This window comes from Pseudophryne corroboree, chromosome 3 (genome assembly GCF_028390025.1).
Source record: "Pseudophryne corroboree isolate aPseCor3 chromosome 3, aPseCor3.hap2, whole genome shotgun sequence".
Taxonomy (NCBI): Eukaryota; Metazoa; Chordata; class Amphibia; order Anura; family Myobatrachidae; genus Pseudophryne; species Pseudophryne corroboree.
Window position 1 is genome coordinate 417,947,118 of NC_086446.1, and position 23,947 is coordinate 417,971,064.

General features: G+C 46.4%; 1 protein-coding gene across 3 annotated transcripts in view; it reads right to left on the reverse strand.

Moving 5' to 3' along the window:
• The window catches only part of NCOA6 (nuclear receptor coactivator 6), a 181,204-nt gene that overhangs the window by 86,069 nt on the left and 71,188 nt on the right, over nt 1-23,947 (reverse strand). For all 3 annotated transcript variants that reach the window (XM_063960241.1, XM_063960243.1, XM_063960242.1), the window contains one exon: nt 15,593-15,724. In XM_063960241.1, the coding sequence (XP_063816311.1) occupies nt 15,593-15,724 (132 nt within the window). The remainder of the gene's footprint in view (nt 1-15,592; nt 15,725-23,947) is intronic.

The window sequence follows — 23,947 nt, forward strand, 5'->3', positions numbered from 1 at the left end:
CAGTGTTCTTGGAAGCCGGCCAACCTCGCTTGGGAGCATCAATCAATACCAACAAGGTATCCGTACGACGGAAAGACTCCGTGCGAGACAAATAAACACGTAAGGCCCGAACAACATCCAGGAGGGCCAAATGCGAGTTCTCCCCGGGAGAAGACGACGGAGTTAATGCCGGAAGGACAATGTCCTGATTTAAATGAAATGATGAAACAACCTTTGGAAGGAAAGCAGGCTTAGTCCGCAGAACCACCCGGTTCTCATGAAACACTTACAAGGGTGGCCTGCAAGAAAGGGCCGCCAACTCAGACACTCGTCTAGCTGAGGCAATAGCCAAAAGAAAAACAACTTTTAGTGTTAGATAACGTAGTTCTACAGATTCTAAAGGCTCAAATGGAGAGTTTTGAAGGGCCATAAGGACCAAGTTTAAATCCCAGGGAGGAACCGGAGGAACAAAAGGTGGTTGAATCCGAAGTACTCCCTGAAGGAATGTCTGAACCTCTGGAATGATTGCTAGTTTCTTTTGAAAAAGAACCGACAAGGCTGAAACCTGACCCTTCAGTGAAGAAAGCCTCAGACCCTTATCGAGACCCTCCTGAAGGAAAGATAGCAGGCGAGGAAGTCTAAACAAACGCGGAGTCAAGCCCCGCTTTTCGCACCAAGCAATGTAAATACGCCATACCCTATGGTAAATGCCAGAAGTTACCGGTTTCCTAGCCCGAATCATCGTCTGTACAACAGAACGAGAAAGACCTTTTGCTTTTAAAATGTTGGATTCAAGAACCAAGCCGTCAAAGCCAGCCGACTTAATCTGGGTGGCGACAAGGCCCTTGAAGAAGAAGATCTGGTCGCAGGGGGAGACGAAAGGGGTCTCCGATGACCATGCTGCGCAGAAGAGTGTACCACTGTCGGCGCGGCCAATCTGGAGCCACCAGAATTATTGCGAGACCTTCTCGCCGAATGCGTTGAAGCAGACGTGGAAGCAGTGGAATTGGCGGAAACACGTATCCCAGTTGAAACTGCCACGGAGCTGTTAGAGCATCGATTAGAAATGCTTGAGGATCCTGAGTTCGCGAGCCGTAGTGAGGAAGCTTCTTGTTGAGGCGAGACGCTATTAGTTCTACGTCGGGCATTCCCCAGCGGGCCACTAGAGAGAGAAACACCTCCTGGTGAAGTTCCCATTCTCCCGGATGAATCGTGTGACGACTCAAAAAATCCGCTTCCCAGTTCTCGACTCCTGGAATGTGAATTGCGGATATTACTGGAACCCAACGTTCCGCCCACGTGAGAATCTGAGCGACTTCTCTCATGGTGGACCAGCTGCGAGTTCCTCCTTGTTTGTTGATGTAAGCCACTGCTGTGGCATTGTCAGACTGCACACGAACTGGATGACCCTGTACCATGGTTTGAATCTGAATAAGTGCATACCGGATCGCCCTCAATTCCAGAATGTTGATCTGTAATTTCGACTCCTGACTGTTCCAGCGCCCCTGGAAGTGATGAGTTTGGAACACTCCTCCCCAACCGCTGAGGCTTGCGTCCGTGGTAACCATCATCCAAGACCAAACCGTGAACGGCGCTCCTTTTCTCAAATTGTGACTGTGAAGCCACCAGTGAAGCGACTGACGAGTCTTTACCGACAAGCGGATCAACTGCAATTCGAGACGTGGATCCGTCCGAGTCCAACAGCTGAGAATTTGAGCCTGAAGAGGTCGGGCATGAAATCTGGCGTATGGGACTGCCTCGAAGGAGGACACCATCTTGCCTAACACCTGCATGCATCTGAGGACCGACACTACCGGTAAGTGTAACAGGGTCCGGATTCTGGACAGCAGATCCTGAATCTTGTCCGTAGGAAGAAACACCTTCTGGCTGTTGGTGTCGAATAAAAGTCCCAGAAAAATCATTTTCTGGGAAGGGAGTAAAGACGACTTTGGAAAGTTGATTATCCACCCGAATGACTGCAGAGTCTCTATCGTTAGAAGCAGGTTCTGAGTGAGAATCTCCGCTGACGGGGCCTTGACCAACAGGTCGTCCAAGTATGGAGTGATGTTGACCCCCTGACAACGGAGAACCGCGACAACATGACCCATGACTTTTGTAAAAACCCGAGGAGCCGTGGATAGACCAAAGGGAAGAGCCTGAAACTGAAAATGCCACGGACCGACTGCAAATCTCAGAAGAGATTGATGTCCTATCCAAATTGGGACATGTAAGTAGGCGTCTTTTAGGTCTACAAGAAATGATAATATAATATACTATTAGAGAGCGCATATAACTGTGTAAATATCAAATTTATTAATATACAATAAAATAAACACATGCACAAAAAATAAAAAATATATATCAATTAATTAAAAAAATCCCCCATGCTGCAGCGATTTGGTTTGAAACAAACACTTGTATATCCAGATTAAAAGTTCAAGATGTGAGATATTCAATATATGGTCCTGAGAGAAAAGTCCTGTGCAAAAGAACAAAGCTGATATTTAGCGTTAATGTCCAGCTGTGAGCATATGTGCATGCTCAGAATGAACTCCAATGAGTCGCCGGCTTTTGACTCTTGAAGTGTTATGACTTTAATGTCCGTAATTTGTGGACTTATAGATCCATACTCGCTGTGCTAATAGGGCCACTTTGCAGTAATGTCCACTATACTCACGGCCCAAAAGCGTGCCTGTTGATCGTCCGTGGACGGCCCCCGTTTTGCGATGTCAGTCACAGCTGAGTGGTAACACTTCTCTTTAATGCAGGATACACCTGAGATTCTCTCAATGGTCTGTTTCCAAACAGACAGGATGATATTAGTGGGTGTGAATCGCTGGCAGTATAAGAGGACGTCAGAAAGGAATACAGCCCCAGTCCTTACGCGTTTCTCCGCAATTATCCGTGTGCAGTTTCGTCAGAGGATAAAACGGGGCTATCTTGCTTGTTATTTAAATGCCAGGGGACCAATCACGTTGCAAATTGCCTCATTGTCACACCTGAATAATCATGCAATCTCACATGTGCTTAATGAATTACAACCATATAGCGACCAATATAATGATATAACATTGCAATATAAAGTACATTGACGATCTGTTTATTATTTGGGATGGGGCTTCTAGTGTGTCTTCTTTTCTTTCTTATCTTAATTCTAACACTTTTGGGCTTAAGTTTAGTCACTCTTGTCACTCTACGCACATCAATTACCTTGATGTTGCTCTCTCGGTTAGGGACAATAAATTAGTTACCAAAACCTACAAAAAAGAGGTAGACTGCAACAGTTTTTTGAATTATGGCAGTTGTCACCATCGCAAATGGAAAGAGAACATACCCTCGGGACAATATTTTAGGATGAAACGTAACTGCACCGATGAAGAGTCATTTCGAGAACAATCCAATGCTCTCACGTGTGCATTTCTTGACCAAGGATACCCTAAGAAACTTCTGGATGATTCCCTGGAAAGGGTGGCCATGAGAGAGAGGAGTTCTCTGCTCTCCACGACCAGCAAATCAGGGATACTGAAAGAAAGACATGACAATAATCTGATTATGCCTTTTATAACAAAATATAACACATATGCAGAGGATGTTAAGAAAATTATAAAGAAGAATTTTGGATTTCTGAAATTGGACAAAATACTCAACCCCTGTTTGGGAGATTCAGCCAGAGTAGTATTTCAGTAGGCTAGGAATTTGAAGAATCACTTATCTCCTAGTTTTTTTCAGGCCAATGCACAAACATTGGTTAAAAAAACCTGGTTGAATCAAAGTATAGGTTGTTTTAGATGTGGCAAGACCAATTGTATTACCTGTAAATTCATAGTTCATAGAAGTGTCTCCTTTAAATCAACAGCATTTGAATTGGACTTTGGAATTGAGACCTTTATCAATTGCCAACAGACATATGTCATTTATTTGATTAGTTGTATATGTGGAAAACAATATGTGGGGAGGACGGTTAGGAGTCTCAACATTAGGTTTCTCGAACACAGACAAAATGTCCTAAAGAAGAATAATTATCACAGTGTGTCGAGACATGTAACTCAACATCATGATGGAAATGTTGACTCTTTGAGAATACGGGGTATTGAATCTGTGGCCCCTACTCCTAGAGGTGGCGACAGGTTCAATAGGCTTTGTACAAGAGAAGCATTCTGGATCTTTAATCTAGGAACTTTGGTTCCTGACGGTTTAAATGAAAATATGGAGATTAATAACATCAGATAAAGTCCAGGAGCTTGTTAATAAATTGGTTGCCATCTTTATACATCGTATGCCTTTCCTCTCCGTACCCATCTTTTCCTTGTTTCCTTCCCTTTAATCCCTTATAACATATCTATATGCCTAATGAGCTCCATTAGGGGGTTTAAATTTAATAATGACAATAATGATAACGATCCAAATAAAAGAAAATTATATTGGGTTGTTGCTATTGAGTGAACTATAAATAATTTAATAGGACCAAAAGGCGTGGAGATAAATGGGGGTCATCACCACAGCTTTTGGTTTACTTGGTTCTTTTCAATATTGTTCTTTAGATATATTGCACTTAAAAGATATTTATATCAGTTGCAATATACAGATAGGAATTGTAGATTATTATATTTAAAGAAATAATAATGTATATAAAAATAAAAACTAATATCTGATGTTGTGATCTATTCTGGATTTGAACCCGAGATCCTGTGTGTGCTAGTGCGGGTATTAGACCACTAGACTATAGTAGAGGCTCTATAAAGGATATAGTTTTTGGTTGACTTGTTATCTCTGTATATATTTAGTGATTGTGTGCCTTCACCTCTGTCTTCTGTTAATTAGGTATTTTTTTAGGTATTTTATTATTTATTATTTTTATTATTCATATCTGTATTGCTGTATAACGAAATTACTTTATATTGCAATGTTATATCATTATATTGGTCGCTATATGGTTGTAATTCATTAAGCACATGTGAGATTGCATGATTATTCAGGTGTGACAATGAGGCAATTTGCAACTTGATTGGTCCCCTGGCATTTAAATAACAAGCAAGATAGCCCCGTTTTATCCTCTGACGAAACTGCACACGGATAATTGCGGAGAAACGCGTAAGGACTGGGGCTGTATTCCTTTCTGACGTCCTCTTATACTGCCAGCGATTCACACCCACTAATATCATCCTGTCTGTTTGGAAACAGACCATTGAGAGAATCTCAGGTGTATCCTGCATTAAAGAGAAGTGTTACCACTCGGCTGTGACTGACATCGCAAAACGGGGGCCGTCCACGGACGATCAACAGGCACGCTTTTGGGCCGTGAGTATAGTGGACATTACTGCAAAGTGGCCCTATTAGCACAGTGAGTATGGACCTATAAGTCCACAAATTACGGACATTAAAGTCATAACACTTCAAATTATTTGGCTGTCTGCGGCAGCAATTAACAGGAGTCAAAAGCCGGCGACTCATTGGAGTTCATTCTGAGCATGCACATATGCTCACAGCTGGACATTAACGCTAGATATCAGCTTTGTTCTTTTGCACAGGACTTTTCTCTCAGGACCATATATTGAGAATCTCTCACATCTTGAACTTTTAATCTGGATATACAAGTGTTTGTTTCAAACCAAATCGCTGCAGCATGGGGGATTTTTTTAATTAATTGATATATATTTTTTATTTTTTGTGCATGTGTTTATTTTATTGTATATTAATAAATTTTATATTTACACAGTTATATGCGCTCTCTGATAGTATATTATATTATCATTTCTTGTTGCTGTATTGGTGGACAGATCAGTACTGTCCAATTGAGAGCTGCTATTTTTAACATATACGACCATAACTGTATATTTTTAGGAGTTTCAAGACGCGCTGGAATTATTTGTCTGTCTTTTATGTCTATTGAAGCCAAATATTCCCCTGGCTCCATGGCGGCGATAATTGAGCGAATGGATTCCATCTTGAATTTTTGGGTTGAGAGATACGGGTTGAGGGCTTTTAGATTCAGAATGGGTCGGAACGAACCATCCGGTTTGTCCACGAGAAAAAGACCCGAGTAAAAACCCCGACCCCTCTGAGGAGAGGGAACCGGAAGGATTACTCCATTTTGTAAGAGGGTTGCTGTTGCCTGAAGAAGAGCTTGACGTCTGGAGGGATCGTCTGGGAGAGGTGTGACGAATAGCCGGAATGGGACTGTCTCTTCGAGATCCAACATATATCCTCTGGATATGACCCCCATTACCCACCGATCTGGTTTCGACAGGAGCCACACTTCCCTGAACTGAAGTAACCGAGCCCCAACCTTCATCGATCCCTCCGGAAGACCTGAAGCGTCATGCATCAGGCTTGTCGGCGGGCTTACTGGCCGGTCTGCGAGCAGCCTGAGATCCTCTACCTCTGAATGACCCTCTTCGTGGAAATCTGGAGAAAGCACGAAAGGATTGGAAACTACCTCTGCCCTGCGTACGAAAGTACCGAAACCTCGTAGGTTTCGGTTTGTGAGGAGCAGATGGAAGAAAGGGCCTCTTTCCTCCAGTAGTATCTGAAATAATCTTCTTTAACTCCGATCCAAAAAGAAACTCCCCTTCAAAGGGAACTGCCGTCAAAGTCTGCTTTGAGTCCGAATCAGCATTCCAAACCCTAAGCCAAAGAGACCGTCTTGCTGACACTGTCAAGGCAGAAACACGGGACTGTAGTGCAACAGAATCTAACAAGGCCTCACCCACATAAGTAACAGCCTCCGAAATCTGTTCTGCTAATTGAATGGCTTCCGACGGATCGTCCGACAGCATTCCAGATACGACCTGTGCTAGCCATTCATCCACGGCCTTAAGGACCCAGGCTCCCACCAGAATTGGACGGAGAGAGACACCTGATAAAGAAAACATAGATTTTAGTAATGCTTCTATCTTCCTATCTGTAGGGTCTTTTAAAGTCACGGACTGTACAGAAGGAATAACCGTAGCTTTTGCCAAATGTGAAATAGGAACGTCTACCTTTGGGGCTGTCTTCCTCCGTAAAAGGATATAGAAATTTTAATTTCTTAGGAGCCTGGAAACGAGAATCCGGCTTAAGCCAGGGTTCTTTTAAAATATCCGCAAAGTGAGAGTAAGAAGGGAAGGCAATAACCTGTCTCTTCTGTCGTTTGAAAAAGGCAGAGGAAGTCTCCGCCACTGCCGCATCCTGAATATTAAGAGTCTGACGAATGGCTTCTATTAGCAATCTAACACCTGAGCTAGTAGATAGCTCCTCGTCTTTCCAAGCCGAAACTTCGTCCCATTCAGGATCTACCTCCCCTTCCTCCAACGGAGATGTTAGTGAATCCAACTCCTCTCCTGGAAACGTTATAGCGGGTAATGGTTGTGGTCGTTTAGTAGCAGCGGAACTGCTGGCAGAGTTTACAAACTTATTTAAAGAATGAGTTAAATTAGTAAGACACTTGCCCATATTTTGGGCCCACAGGGGCTCCACCTGAGTCTGAGCAGATTCAGCCTCCGACCTAGACTGACGCAAATCTGAAATGGCATCCACCATGTTCTTGACCCATGGGGGCATAGACTGATCTGTGGAACCTCCCTGCTGATCCGCCACTGATGCACCAGAGCACAAAGTACAGAGGGTACCCGCGTCAGCACTACCCTTAGCCAGCTTTGAGCCACACTGTGAACAGGAAAAATACACTACTGAGGCCGTTTTGCCCTTTGTAGCCTTGTCCGGTTTACTGGCCATCCTTTATTCCAATTAAGTTTAATCCCTAGACAAGTGACCTAGGAGTTAAATCTCGATTTTAGTGCCCCCAAGAAGGCTAACTGCTATCCCCCACTAGGGCTAGTCCACAATATACTTGCAGTTAGATGTGTGACTGTAATGAAAAAACTTCCCCTGGAAGACCGTGTATTCCTGTGTGCTTGAGTAGCACAGCGTCCCCCAGTGTGCAGCCGGAGAAGATGGCGTTCCGGAGCCTTTCAGGAAGCTGCAGCACAGCACGCGCGGGTAGAGCAGAGCGGGAAGCCGTCCCTGCAAGTCTGACGCGCGGCTGTTCACTGTATTGCCGAAACCGGAAGTTCGGGCTCCCGCGCGCCGCTACACACAGCAGCTATCGCGGCAGCTTTGTGTTGGTCCCAGGGAGTGTATAACACTCTCCCGGACCTAGATACAACAAGTCCCCACAACCCGGGGGGGACACATATATAACAAACAGAGCAATAATAGAGGGGACAGCCCAATACTGTCAGTGACAGATTGTGGCTGTCAAGTACCTTATTCCTGCCGCATCCTGAAGTGAAGAAAAGGCCCCAGAGACCCAAGTGTGGTGGCCTCCAGCGGCAGCTCAGAGTGGGATACTAAACCCACTCCAGTAGTACCTGTCACCTGTAAACAGGGACTAGGTACTCTTGAGAATAAACTCAGAAAAAGAAAAAAAAATCTAAGGAAAAAGAAAAAAAAAAAAATCTAAGGAGAAAGAAAAACACTGTGTCTGTAGTCCACAGGCACAAAACTAAAACGGACGTGATGGCTGAGCAGGAAGGAGATGGGAGGGGTTAGAGGGGGGAGGAGGCAGGTTTTTTGATAGATTCTGTGCCAAACTCCACTACCACACACCTCTAACCCACAAGTAACGGCGCAGCGTCCCCCAGATGGATGACAGAGAAAATTGTATTACAAACAACGTCACATAGGAACCAACGTTTCGGGGCCCGTAGCCCCTTTTATTTAAATGTATACATACATAAATATATTTATTTTAAGGATATGTATATTTTTGTTTGCCTGGTGTCCTTATATAATGTCCACAGAGTAAGTGAATATGTATTCAAATAAGCTACTAAGACAAAACCCTGTGTGTCTGAAACAATATAAAATGTAATGAGTATAAAAAAAATAAAAAAAAGTAAGAACATTTATTCTAGCAAACACTAAACAGGGTAAATCCTTTTCTCGTAGTACGTAGAGGATACTGGGGTCCATTTAGTACCATGGGGTATAGATGGGTCCACTAGGAGCCATGGGCACTTTCAGAATTTGATAGTGTGGGCTGCATCCTCCCTCTATGCCCCTCCTACCAGACTCAGTCTAGGAAACTGTGCCTGAGGAGACGGACATACTTTAAGAGAAGGATAGATTAAGGATAGTAGTGAGATTCCAAACCAGCACACACAACAAAAGGAAAGCCATGCTAACCAAACTTGAAACAGGAACAGCAACAGCTGAACCAACATTACTTAACCAAGTAACAGTGCAGGAATAACGAAGCACAGGGAGGCACCCAGTATCCTCTACGGACTATGAGAAAAGGTTTTACCGGTAGGTAATTAAAATCCAATTTTCTCTTACGTCCTAGAATATACTGGGGTTCCACTTAGTACCATGGGGATGTACCAAAGCTCCCAAACCGGGTGGGAAAGTGCTGTGGTTCCCGCAGAACTGATTGACCAAACTGAAGGTCTTCAGAGGCCAAAGTATCAAACTTGTAAAACTTAGCAAACGTGTTTGAACCTGACCAAGAAGCTGCTCGGCAGAGCTGTAAAGCAGATACACCCTGGGCAGCCGCCAAGGAAGAACCCACCGACCTAGTACAGTGGGCCTGTACAGATTTTGGACACAGCAAACCTGCCGTGGAATAAGCATGCTGAATAGTAAGTCTTATCCAGCATGCAATGGACTGCTTTGAAGCAGGACACCCAATTATATTAGGATCATAAAGAACAAACAGCGAGTCAGATTTTCTGTGATGAGCTGTTTGCTTTACATACACCTTCAAAGCCCTCACAACATCCAAAGACTTTGAAGTAGCAAAGGTGTCGGTGACAACCGGAACCATAATAGGTTGGTTGATGTGAAATGGGGACACCACTTTAGGAAGAAATTGCTGACGAGTTCTGAGTTCAGCTCTGTCCTCATGGAATATTAAATAGGGACTTTTGTGAGATAAAGCCCCCAGCTCCAACACACGTCTTGCTGAAGCCAAGGCCAACAGTGTGATGATCTTCCACGTAAGATATTTTACGTCCACCTCCTGTAACGGTTCAAACCAGTCTGATTGGAGGAACTGCAGCACCACATTGAGATCCCAAGGTGCCGTGGGAAGCACAAAGGGAGGTTGGATGTGCAGAACACCTTTCAAGAATGTCTGGACCTCACGGAGAGAAGCCAATTGTTTCTGAAAGAAAATGGACAAAGCCGAAATCTGGACTTTTATGGAGCCCAGATGCAGGCCCACATCCACGCCTGCCTGCAGAAAAAGCAGGAAACGTCCCAGATGAAATTCCACCGCAGAATAATTTCTGCTCTCACACCAGGAGACGTATTTCTTCCAAATACAATGGTAATACTTAGACACTACCCCCCTCCTGGCTTGGATCATAGTCGGGATAACCTTGTGAGGGATCCCTCTCCTGGCTACAATCAGCCATTCAACTTCCATGGCGTCAAACGTAGCCCCGGTAAGTCCTGGAAGACAACGGGCCCTGTTGCAGAAGATCCTCACGAAGAGGTAGAGGCAACGGATCTTCGAGGAGCATCTCCAGAAGGTCCGCGTACCAGGCCCTTCTTGGATAGTCCGGAGCAATGAGTATTGCTTGAACCTTTTCCCTTTTTATTCTTTTGAGAATTATTGGGATCAGAGGAAGTGGAGGAAACAAGTACACCATCTGACAGACCCATGGAGTCCTCAAGGCGTCCACCGCTACTACCTGTGGGTCTCTCGACCTGGAACAACACCGCTTAAGCTTCTTGTTGAGACGAGAGGCCATCATGTCGATCTGTGGATATCCCCATCGACTTGTCAAGCACCTGAACACTTCCGGGTGAAGGCCCCACTCCCCCGGGTGCAGGGCGTGTCTGCTGAGGAAGTCTGCTTCCCAGTTGTCTACTCACGGAATGAAGACCGCTGACAACGCCACAGCGTTTCTTTCTGCCCAGAGGAGAATTCTTGACACCTCTGACATTGCTGCTCTGTCGCCCTGTTGGTTTATGTACGTCACTGCCTTCACATTTTCCGACTGGACCTGAATGGCCCGATCTTGAAGATGTGAGACCTGCAGAAGGGCGATGTATATGGTCCCGAGTTCCAGAATGTTGATTGGAAGGACGACTTCCTGACTTGACCATCTTCCTTGAAACTGCACCCCATGATTGATTGCTCCCCAACCTCTGAGGCTTGCGTCTGTGGTTAACAGAATCCAGTTCTGAATTCCAAACCTCCGACCCTCGACGAGGTGAGAAGTCTGTAGCCACCACAGAAGGGAGATCCTGGCTTTTGGCGACAGATGGATCCTCTGGTGCATATGAAGATGCGATCCGGACCATTTGTCCAACAGATCGAGCTAGAAGGGTCGTGCGTGAAACCTTCCGTATTGAAGAGCCTCATAAGAGGCCACCATTTTCCCCAGAAGGCGAATGTACAGATGCGCCGACACCCGGGTTGGCTTCAGGGCATCCCGAACCATCAACTGGATTACCAATGCCTTTCTCCAACGGAAGGAACACTTTCTGCTACCCCGTGTCCAGTATCATTCCCAGGAATGGGAGCCTCCTTGTTGGCTCTAGGTGAGACTTTGGAAGGTTCAGAATCCACCCGTGATCCTGGAGGAGTTTGGTTGAGAGACCAATGCTGTCCAGCAACCTTTCCCTGGACGGTGCTTTTATCAGGAGATACACATCATCTCTGCCATCACTTTGGTGAATACCCTTGGTGCCGTGTAGAGACCAAATGGCAGGGCCTGGAACTGGTAATGACAGTCCTGCAATGCAAACCGTAGATAAGCCTGATGAGGCGGCCAGATCGGAATGTGAAGGTACGCATCCTTGATATCCAAAGACACTAGGAATTCCCCCTCCTCCAGACCTGAGATTACCACTCTCAGAGACTCCATCTTGAATTTGAACACTCGTAAGCATAGGTTCAAAGACTTGAGGTTCAGAATCGGTCTTACCGAACCATCCGGCTTCGGTACTACGAACAAGTTGGAGTAGTACCCCTTGTTGAGCAGAATAGGTGGAACTGGAACAATGACCTGAGTCTGTACCAGTTTTTGGATGGCATGCTCTAAAGTACTTGCCTCTTGTGAAACTGAATCTGTGAGGTGGGAGCTTTTGGAACTCCAAAAGTCTGTAGCCCTGGGAAATAAGATCTATGACCCAGGGATCCTGGCATGAACGTGACCAGATCTGACTGAAGAATTGTAGGCGGGCTCCCACCTGACAGCCTTCCAGGCATTGCGGTCCACCGTCATGCTGAAGTCTTTGAGGAAGCAGAGCCTGAGTTCTGTTCCTGAGCACCTGCAGTTGCTGGTTTGGTGGTTTACCTCTTGCGCCGCTGGAGGACGTAGAAGCACCTCTGGATTTGCCCTTGAACTTGGACGTCCGAAAGGACTGTAACTTAGAAGCTGAATAAGTCTTCTTGGTAGGGGGGGCTGCGTAAGGAAGATACGTAGACTTACCCGCAGTAGCTGTGGAGAGCCATTTGTCTAGTTCATCTCCAAACAAGGCCTCTCCTGTGAATGGTAGGCCTTCCACGCCTTTCCTGGAGTCCGCGTCAGTAGTCCACTGGCGTAGCCACAAGCCCCTGCGTGCCGACATTGCCATAGCAGTGGTGCATGCGTTAAGCAAGTCTCTCTCTTTTACAGCTTCCACCATAAAGTTTGCAGAGTCCTGTATATGCAGGAGTAAAACAATATCCCCCCTAGACAAGGAATCTAACCTCTCAATTAGGTTACCTGACCATTTTGCAATGGCTTTTGTGATCCACGCACATGCAATAGTGGGTCTTTGGGCCACCGCAGAAGCTGTGTACAATGATTTAAGTGTAGTCTCAATTTTACCATCAGCCGTGCCTTTTAGGGAGGCTGCACTAGGAACAGGCAATACAATTTTCGTGACAGCCTAAAGACTAATGCGTCCACTATCGGTGGTTTTCCCATTTTTTTCTATCCTCCAGAGGAAAAGGAAAAGATGAGAGTAACCTTTTAGGGATCTGAAATTTCTTATCAGGATTAACCCACGGTTCTTCAAACAGGGTATTCAATTCCTTTGACACAGGAAAAGTGACTCAGGACTTCTTTTTTGCATTAAAATAAGATTCCTCACACTCCACTGAAACCTTATCAGGAATATGCAGAACATCTCTGATAGCCTCTATGAAAGCCTCTATTCCCTGTGACAGAGCCACATCCCCCCTCCAAGTCTGACTCATCAGCGTCAGAGTCATATTGCAGGATATGGGCCAGAGATCGCTTTTGCGGACAAATGGGAGGGGATTGAGACACTGTTTTGGGGACTGAATCTCTGTTTATAAACTCATCCACAGTCTGTTTTAAGTATTGAGCCTCTTTCTCATTGCGGGACAATTTTGTAGAAAGAGTGGAGATCATTCCTTTAAGAGAATAAACTCACTACGGTTCAGCCCCGCTATTCTGTGAACCGTGAGTACCCAGTAGTGAGCCCCCTGGTGAAGAGCAACACTCCGCTGTTCAAGAAACACACTCTTTGCCTGACATAATGTAATGTGACAGCACACACACACAGGAAAAGGTTAAGCACAAGTAACCAACAAAGAGCCCTTCAGGGAGACACAGAGTTGTTTTTTAACTAGCCCCCACCGCGCCCTTACCACTAATGCCAAGCTCAGCCGGGTTGCAGACTAAGTACACTGATAGGGGACTTAGTACACTAATAATCGCTCCCCCCCCCATTCCCCCCCGCTATGACCCCCTGGTACCGCTGAGGTAATTTGGAGTCACACCGGAGGAGCTGCGCGTCCCTGTCAGTTAGTGCCTGTGTCCACTGCAGAGGGAAAATGGCGCTGGTGAACTGCTGGATCCTCTCATAGTGAACCCCGCCCCTTCAATCGCGGTCTTCCCGCTTTTTTTTATACTGGCTGAGGTAATTTGTGTGCTTAAAATGAAGAGAAAACCGTTTTAAGGCTGTGTTTTCCAGTTTGGGTACTGTGTACAGTGTACTGAGAAGCAGTCGTGTACTGTGTCCGGAGACTCATTCCGCCCTATTTAGAAGCCGCGCGTCTCTGTACCCTTGTGCCGCCATAATGGTCGATGCCCTGCTAACCGGGACGCTGGCTCAGTACTCACCACTCTTCATTCTTCTGGCTCTGTTAGGGGTGGCGGCGTGCTGCGGGAATGTACGCTCGCCGTGGTGGTGCTTGCGAATAGTTCCCTCAGGAGCTCAGTGTCCTGTCAGCAGGGAACGGGACCCTTAACCCTTCAAGAGGTTGCGCCGTTCCCCCCTCCTAAGTCCCACGAAGCAGGCAGGCTGGTGCCATCCAGCCCTGCCTGAAAATAACAAACATATAAAATAAATGCAGAAAACTCTTCAGGAGCTTCCTTCAGCGTGACCGGCTCATCCGGGCACAGTTTCTAAACCGAGTCTGGTAGGAGGGGCATAGAGGGAGGAGCCAGCCCACACTATCAAATTCTTAAAGTGCCCATGGCTCCTAGTGGACCCGTCTATACCCCATTGTACTAAATGGACCCCAGTATCCTCTAGGACGCAAGCGAAATATGGATATTCGCCCATATGCCAAATTGCGAACACAAGGTCCTGATCCGTATGCTTGAGGATATAGCCAACATCAGTACTTGCACGAGCCCTATATCTGGTGTAAAAGTTTGCTGATTGCTGCATATGAACAACTTCCTTAACCAAGCTTATCTCAAAGAAAAAGACATGAGTGTCTATAACTGGTGTAACCTGAATAAAAAAATAATAATAATAAAAAAAAAAAAAGTTTATTTAGGAGATTAATTAATAAGCTGTACATAAAATTATATTAGTTAATTATATGGCAAAGAGAAAACAGCAAAACAAAAAATAGAAGTGTATTGGGGATGAAAGTGTGTATGTATTTAATAATATACAATTTGTTATAATATTCTATAGGCAATTGAAAAGCAAATCTTGTAAAGTGTACCCATGAAATTGTATCAAAAAAGTAGCAATGTAGTAATTACAGTACTAGACAACTAAACGGGCGTGAGAAGGCTCTTAGCGAAACGCGCATCGATAGTTTCGCATGAGTGTGTTTATTAAATCAATATAATACAATGAACGAAACTCCTAGTTTTTGATAGATAAGAGGAGGATACTCCTGCAAGAGCTTATTATAGCAGACTAAATATGAATACTGCTAAGTTCAAATAATTATTAACAACCTATCATCCGCAGGGATATGTTGGTTTGCTATACTATGGGTATACATGAAAGTGGAATGCCTAACCATGGGTCTTCAACCTGTGGCCTTCTAGCTGCTGTGGAACTATACATACCAGCATGCCCTGTCTCAGTTTTAGCATGTCTTAATAGCAAAACTTTAGCATGGTATGCTGGGATGTGTAGTTCTACAGCAGCTGGAGGGCCGCAGGTTGAAGACCCATAGCTTAAACAGTTACCAAATGATTATATAGAAGCAGTAAGGAATTGAGACTACTAGCTGAACACTTGTGTATGATAATGAAAGTCTACTTAAGATTTTGGCTCTTTATGCGATCTGTCCCGCTAGATCCCCAGAGAAGAAGAACCATGCTGTTTTGCTAGTCAGGGAGAGTTTGTGCCATAAAAAAGTGCAAATCTTTAAACCTCTTTTGCTAAAAGCTATGTAATTTCACCCTAACACTACCTTGCTGCTGAGGCGGCCTTGGGGCCCTTTGTTGGATTTCAGTGCTTCCACTGGCAGTCATCATAGTAGCTGAAACATGAGCGCCCTGGGACATCATGCTTGCTGCGGCCGGGTTGTTCATCCTAATAAGGCCTGCAAAATAAGAGACAACTAAAATTTAGGCTTCTGTAGGGACATCCATACAATACTACATTGCTCAGGTGAAAAGCATATTTTTGATCATTAATGGCAACTATCTCGTTCAATACATAGATAACTTGAGTTGAGGGCGGCTTAAGAGAGTAGTGGATCCATGTGCAGACTCTCTGAGGGCGCCGTAAAGTCTGCACATGCTCAAGTCTCCAGAAACATGGCACCTGCCAAGTTCTCGGAGACTAATCTCTAGTACACATGTGCGGGTGTCCGAAAACATGGTGCCCGCCATATTACCAAAGACAAATCTGTATCGCACAATCACAAATCACCGCGCCATTTTCCAAATGATTTCTCTGGCATCAGCAGTGCCTACGCATAACTCTGGAGAGGTAAGTAATTAAATATAGGTGCATGATGTATAGTGTGGACCCCCCTGGACCCAGGGAACCTTGTGCATCGCACACATTGCACCCACTATAGAAATGCAAATTTTGCAATTCAAAGTGAACATGCCACAGAGAACAATTAGCTGTTTGCCATAAGCAAGGTTCACTACACTGAAATACTAAAAATTAACACAAAAATAAGAGTTATGTTAAAACTTACCCTTGTTAACTTTTTCTTTGAGGTCCATGGCATCCACAGGGTTAACCTTGGGGTATGCTTGGTGGAGACCAGGATCAGGCACCGAACAGCAAAACTTTTGAGCCTCCCAGGATGCACTGGGTCCCTCTCCCCTCATACCCCACCCACAGCTCAGACTCTCCAGTTAACATGCCCAAAGCAGGAGCTGGAGAGGAGAGAAGAGCAGGAAGAAGGGTACACACAGGAAACTCACTCTCACTGGTACGAGAAGGGAACTGGTGACCAAAAAGAGTAACCCATTGAAGCTAGGTGCGTCAGGGTGGGCACCATGGACCTCGAAGAATAATAGGTCATGAGGGTAAGTTTTACAATAACTCTTAATTTTCTTCTGCAGGGTTCATTGCCTCCACAAGGTTAACCATGGGGATGTCCAAAAGCCGTTTTAATAACGAGGGAACGCTCCTAAGCTAAAAAAAGGACATTGCGGCCAAAGGTTGCATCCTGAGAGGCAAACGTATTAAAGGCATAGAACCTAAGAAACATATGGGAAGAAGACCATGTAGCAGCCTTGCATAGTTGTTCAGCATACGCGCTAGGCCGGGCTGCCCACAAAGGTCCCACAGAGAGAGTAGAATGAGCAGAAACTGTACTTAGAACTGAAAAATCAGCATGCGTGTAAGCCTGTAAGATGGTCATGCGGAGCCAACATGGCAACGTTTGTTCATTGGCTTGTCAGCCCTGCTTGTGGAATCCTACAGAGAATGAATAAGGAACTAGTAGAACTAGTATGGTCCACATAGATCTGTAGAGCATGGACCACGTCCAATAAAGCTTCCTCTTGTGAAAGGCCAGGTTCTTGGAAGGCCAGTACCACAATTGGCTCGTTGATATGGAACTTGGAGACCACCTTAGGTAGGTATCCCTGCTTAGTCCAAAGAGCAGCTCTGTCTTGATGAAAAATAAAAAATAAGAATTTACTTACCGATAATTCTATTTCTCGTAGTCCGTAGTGGATGCTGGGGACTCCGTAAGGACCATGGGGATTAGCGGCTCCGCAGGAGACAGGGCACAAAAGTAAAAGCTTTAGGATCAGGTGGTGTGCACTGGCTCCTCCCCCTATGACCCTCCTCCAAGCCTCAGTTAGGATACTGTGCCCGGACGAGCGTACACAATAAGGAAGGATTTTGAATCCCGGGTAAGACTCATACCAGCCACACCAATCACACTGTACAACCTGTGATCTGAACCCAGTTAACAGCATGATAACAGCGGAGCCTCTGAAAAGATGGCTCACAACAATAATAACCCGATTTTTGTAACAATAACTATGTACAAGTATTGCAGACAATCCGCACTTGGGATGGGCGCCCAGCATCCACTACGGACTACGAGAAATAGAATCATCGGTAAGTAAATTCTTATTTTCTCTGACGTCCTAAGTGGATGCTGGGGACTCCGTAAGGACCATGGGGATTATACCAAAGCTCTCAAACGGGCGGGAGAGTGCGGATGACTCTGCAGCACCGAATGAGAGAACTCCAGGTCCTCCTCAGCCAGGGTATCAAATTTGTAGAATTTTTCAAACGTGTTTGCCCCTGACCAAGTAGCAGCTCGGCAAAGTTGTAAAGCCGAGACCCCTCGGGCAGCCGCCCAAGATGAGCCCACCTTCCTTGTGGAATGGGCATTTACATATTTTGGCTGTGCAGGCCTGCCACAGAATGTGCAAGCTGAATTGTACTACACATCCAACTAGCAATCGTCTGCTTAGAAGCAAGAGCACCCAGTTTGTTGGGTGCATACAGGATAACAGCAAGTCAGTTTTCCTGACTCCAGCCGTCCTGGAAACCTATATTTTCAGGGCCCTGACAACATCTAGCAACTTGGAGTCCTCCAAGTCCCTAGTAGCCGCAGGTACCACAATAAGCTGGTTCAGGTGAAACGCTGACACCACCTTAGGGAGAAACTGGGGACGAGTCCGCAGCTCTGCCCTGTACGAATGGACAATCAGATATGGGCTTTTGTGAGACAAAGCCGCCAATTCTGACACTCGCCTGGCCGAGGCCAGGGCCAACAGCATGGTCACTTTCCATGTGAGATATTTCAAATCCACAGATTTGAGCGGTTTAAACCAATGTGATTTGAGGAATCCCAGAACTTCGTTGAGATCCCACAGTGCCACTGGAGGCACAAAAGGGGGTTGTATATGCAGTACTCCCTTGACAAACTTCTGGACTTCAGGAACTGAAGCCAATTCTTTCTGGAAGAAAATCGACAGGGCCGAAATTTGAACCTTAATGGACCCCAATTTGAGGCCCATAGACACTCCTGTTTGTAGGAAATGCAGGAATCGACCGAGTTAAAATTCCTCCGTGGGGGCCTTCCTGGCCTCACACCATGCAACATATTTTCGCCAAATGCGGTGATAATGTTGTGCGGTCACCTCCTTCCTGGCTCTGACCAGGGTAGGGATGACCTCTTCCGGAATGCCTTTTTCCCTTAGGATCCGGCGTTCAACCGCCATGCCGTCAAACGCAGCCGCGGTAAGTCTTGGAACAGACATGATCCTTGCTGAAGCAAGTCCCTTCTTAGTATCTCTTGAAGTTCCGGGTACCAAGTCCTTCTTGGCCAATCCGGAGCCACGAGTATAGTTCTTACTCCTCTCCGTCTTATAATTCTCAGTACCTTGGGTATGAGAGGCAGAGGAGGGAACACATACACCGACTGGTACACCCACGGTGTTACCAGAGCGTCCCAGCTATTGCCTGAGGGTCTCTTGACCTGGCGCAATACCTGTCCAGTTTTTTGTTCAGACGGGACGCCATCATGTCCACCTTTGGTCTTTCCCAACGGTTCACAATCATGTGGAAGACTTCCAGATGAAGTCCCCACTCTCCCGGGTGGAGGTCGTTCCTGCTGAGGAAGTCTGCTTCCCAGTTGTCCACTCCCGGAATGAACACCGCTGACAGTGTTATCACATGATTTTTCGCCCAGCGAAGAATCCTTGCTGCCATTGCCCTCCTGCTTCTTGTGCCGCCCTGTCTGTTTACGTGGGCGACTGCCGTGATGTTGTCCGACTGGATCAGCACCGGTTGACTTTGAAGCAGAGGTCTTCCTAGGCTCAGAGCATTGTAAATTGCCCTTAGCTCCAGTATATTTATGTGGAGAGAAGTCTCCAGACTTGACCACACTCCTTGGAAATTTCTTCCCTGTGTGACTGCTCCCCAGCCTCTCAGGCTGGCATCCGTGGTCACCAGAACCCAGTCCTGAATGCCGAAAGTGCTGCCCTCTAGTAGATGAGCACTCTGCAGCCACCACAGAAGAGACACCCTTGTCCTTGGAGACAGGATTATCCGCTGATGCATCTGAAGATGCGATCCGGACCATTCGTCCAGCAGATCCCACTGAAAAATTCTTGCGTGAAATCTGCCGAATGGAATCGCTTCGTAAGAAGCCACCATTTTTCCCAGGACTCTTGTGCATTGATGCACTGACACTTGGCCTGGTTTTAGGAGGTTTCTGACTAGCTCGGATAACTCCCTGGCTTTCTCCTCCGGGAGAAACACCTTTTTCTGGACTGTGTCCAGAATCATCCCTAGGAACAGCAGACGTGTCGTCGGAATCAGCTGCGATTTTGGAATATTTAGAATCCACCCGTGCTGTCGTAGAACTACTTGAGATAGTGCTACTCCGACCTCCAACTGTTCTCTGGACCTTGCCCTTATCAGGAGATCGTCCAAGTAAGGGATAATTAAGACGCCTTTTCTTTGAAGAAGAATCATCATTTCGGCCATTACCTTGGTAAAGACCCGGGGTGCCGTGGACAATCCAAACGGCAGCGTCTGAAACTGATAGTGACAGTTCTGTACCACGAACCTGAGGTACCCTTGGTGAGAAGGGCAAATTGGGACATGGAGGTAAGCATCCTTGATGTCCAGGGACACCATATAGTCCCCTTCTTCCTGGTTCGCTATCACTGCTCTGAGTGACTCCATCTTGATTTGAACCTTTGTATGTAAGTGTTCAAAGATTTCAGATTTAGAATAGGTCTCACCGAGCCGTCTGGCTTCAGTACCACAAATAGTGTGGAATAATACCACTTTCCTTGTTGTAGGAGGGGTACTTTGATTATCACCTGCTGGGAATACAGCTTGTGAATTGTTTCCAATACTGCCTCCCTGTCGGAGGGAGACGTTGGTAAAGCAGACTTCAGGAACCTGCGAGGGGGAGACGTCTCGAATTTCCAATCTGTACCCCTGGGATACTACTTGTAGGATCCAGGGGTCCACTTGCTAGTGAGCCCACTGCGCGCTGAAACTCTTGAGACAACCCCCCACCGCACCTGAGTCCGCTTGTACGGCCCCAGCGTCATGCTGAGGACTTGGCAGAAGCGGTGGAGGGCTTCTGTTCCTGGGAAGGGGCTGCCTGCTGCAGTCTTCTTCCCTTTCCTCTACCCCTGGGCAGATATGACTGGCCTTTTGCCCGCTTGCCCTTATGGGGACGAAAGGACTGAGGCTGAAAAGACGGTGTCTTTTTCTGCTGAGATGTGACTTGGGGTAAAAAAGGTGGATTTTCCAGCTGTTGCCGTGGCCACCAGGTCCGATGGACCAACCCCAAATAACTCCTCCCCTTTATACGGCAATACTTCCATGTGCCGTTTGGAATCTGCATCACCTGACCACTGTCGTGTCCATAAACATCTTCTGGCAGATATGGACATCGCACTTACTCTTGATGCCAGAGTGCAAATATCCCTCTGTGCATCACGCATATATAGAAATGCATCCTTTAAATGCTCTATAGTCAATAAAATACTGTCCCTGTCAAGGGTATCAATATTTTCAGTCAGGGAATCCGACCAAGCCACCCCAGCGCTGCACATCCAGGCTGAAGCGATCGCTGGTCGCAGTATAACACCAGTATGTGTGTATATACTTTTTAGGATATTTTCCAGCCTCCTATCAGCTGGCTCCTTGAGGGCGGCCGTATTTGGAGACGGTAACGCCACTTGTTTTGATAAGCGTGTGAGCGCCTTATCCACCCTAAGGGGTGTTTCCCAACGCGCCCTAACTTCTGGCGGGAAAGGGTATAACGCCAATAATTTTCTATCGGGGGAAACCCACGCATCATCACACACTTCATTTAATTTATCTGATTCAGGAAAAACTACAGGTAGTTTTTTCACACCCCACATAATACCCTTTTTTGTGGTACTTGTAGTATCAGAAATATGTAACACCTCCTTCATTGCCCTTAACATGTAACGTGTGGCCCTAATGGAAAATACGTTTGTTTCTTCACCGTCGACACTGGAGTCAGTGTCCGTGTCTGTGTCGACCGACTGAGGTAAATGGGCGTTTTAAAGCCCCTGACGGTGTTTGAGACGCCTGGACAGGTACTAATTGGTTTGCCGGCCGTCTCATGTCGTCAACCGACCTTGCAGCGTGTTGACATTATCACGTAATTCCCTAAATAAGCCATCCATTCCGGTGTCGACTCCCTAGAGAGTGACATCACCATTACAGGCAATTGCTCCGCCTCCTCACCAACATCGTCCTCATACATGTCGACACACACGTACCGACACACAGCACACACACAGGGAATGCTCTGATAGAGGACAGGACCCCACTAGCCCTTTGGGGAGACAGAGGGAGAGTTTGCCAGCACACACCAAAACGCTATAATTATACAGGGACAACCTTATATAAGTGTTTTCCCTTATAGCATCTTAATATATAATAATATCGCCAAATAAGTGCCCCCCCCTCTCTGTTTTAACCCTGTTTCTGTAGTGCAGTGCAGGGGAGAGCCTGGGAGCCTTCCTAGCAGCGGAGCTGTGTAGGAAAATGGCGCTGTGTGCTGAGGAGAATAGGCCCCGCCCCCTTTTCGGTGGGCTTCTTCTCCCGTTTTTCTGACAACCTGGCAGGGGTTAAATACATCCATATAGCCCCAGAGGCTATATGTGATGTATTTTTAGCCAGCATAGGTACTTTCATTGCTGCCCAGGGCGCCCCCCCCAGCGCCCTGCACCCTCAGTGACCGTTGGTGTGAAGTGTGCTGAGAGCAATGGCGCACAGCTGCCGTGCTGTGCGCTACCTTAAGAAGACTGGGAAGTCTTCAGCCGCCGATTTCTGGACCTCTTCTCTCTTCAGCATGTGCAAGGGGGTCGGCGGCGCGGCTCCGGTGACCCATCCAGGCTGTACCTGTGATCGTCCCTCTGGAGCTAGTGTCCAGTAGCCTAAGAAGCCAATCCATCCTGCACGCAGGTGAGTTCACTTCTTCTCCCCTAAGTCCCTCGTTGCAGTGAGCCTGTTGCCAGCAGGACTCACTGAAAATAAAAAAACCTAACAAAACTTTTACTCTAAGCAGCTCTTTAGGAGAGCCACCTAGATTGCACCCTTCTCGGCCGGGCACAAAAACCTAACTGGGGCTTGGAGGAGGGTCATAGGGGGAGGAGCCAGTGCACACCACCTGATCCTAAAGCTTTTACTTTTGTGCCCTGTCTCCTGCGGAGCCGCTAATCCCCATGGTCCTTACGGAGTCCCCAGCATCCACTTAGGACGTCAGAGAAAAGGGGCACTATAGCAGAGTGCTCCCAAGTCAGAAACTCGTCAGACTGAAGCAATGGCCAAGTGAACCAGAGTCTTCATGGTCAACCATCTGAAGGTCAAAATTATCCTATGGTTTAAAGTGAGGCTGTTGCATGGCCCAAAGAATCAAGGATAAATCACAAGGAGCCACTGGAGGAACAACATAGTAGCACAGGGCCTAATTCAGAGTTGATCGAAGCAGCAAATTTGTTAGCAGTTGGGCAAAACCATGTGCACTGCAGGCGGGGGGGGGGGGGGGGGGGGGGGGCAGATATAACGTGCAGAGAGAGAGTTAGATTTGGGGGGGGTTGTGTTCAAACTGAAATCTAAATTGCAGTGTAAAAATAAAGTAGCCAGTATTTACCATGCACAGAAACAAAATAACCCACCCAAATCTCTCTGCAAATGTTATATCTGCCACACCTGCAGTGCACATGGTTTTGCCCAACTACTAAGAAATTTGCTGCTGCGATCAACTCTGAATTACCCCCATAGTTGTTTAGGTTGAAAAAACACAGTTTGTCCATCGAGTTCAACCTATATTTAATCTAATTATTTGAGGTTGTATCCTTGAATTTCTTTTTCTGCTACAAATATGTCTAACCCTTTTTTTCAACTTTTCAATTGGTAACAAAGGAAGGTTGAATCTGGAGTACCCCCTGCAGCACGGTACGCACATCTGGTAAGGGAGTAAGTATTTTCTGAAGCCAGACGGACAGAGCAGAGACCTGTACTTTAAGACAAGCAAGGTGGAGGCCCATGGTAAGCCCGATTGTAGAAATGCTAGAAGTCTAGGAATCCGAAATACCAGAGTATCATAGTGGTGATGAGCACACCATCGAAAATAAGAGTGCAAGACACAGGAATAAATGTGAGCTGAGGCGTGTTTCAGAGAAAGAAGCATGGTTTGAATAACCGCACTGGAAAACCCTTTATCCCTTAGGATGGATGACTCAAGAGCCACGCCGTCAAAGACAACAGAGCTAGGTCCGGGTGTAGATAGGGACCTTGTAATGAAAGATCTGGTCGAAAAGAAAGCGGGAAG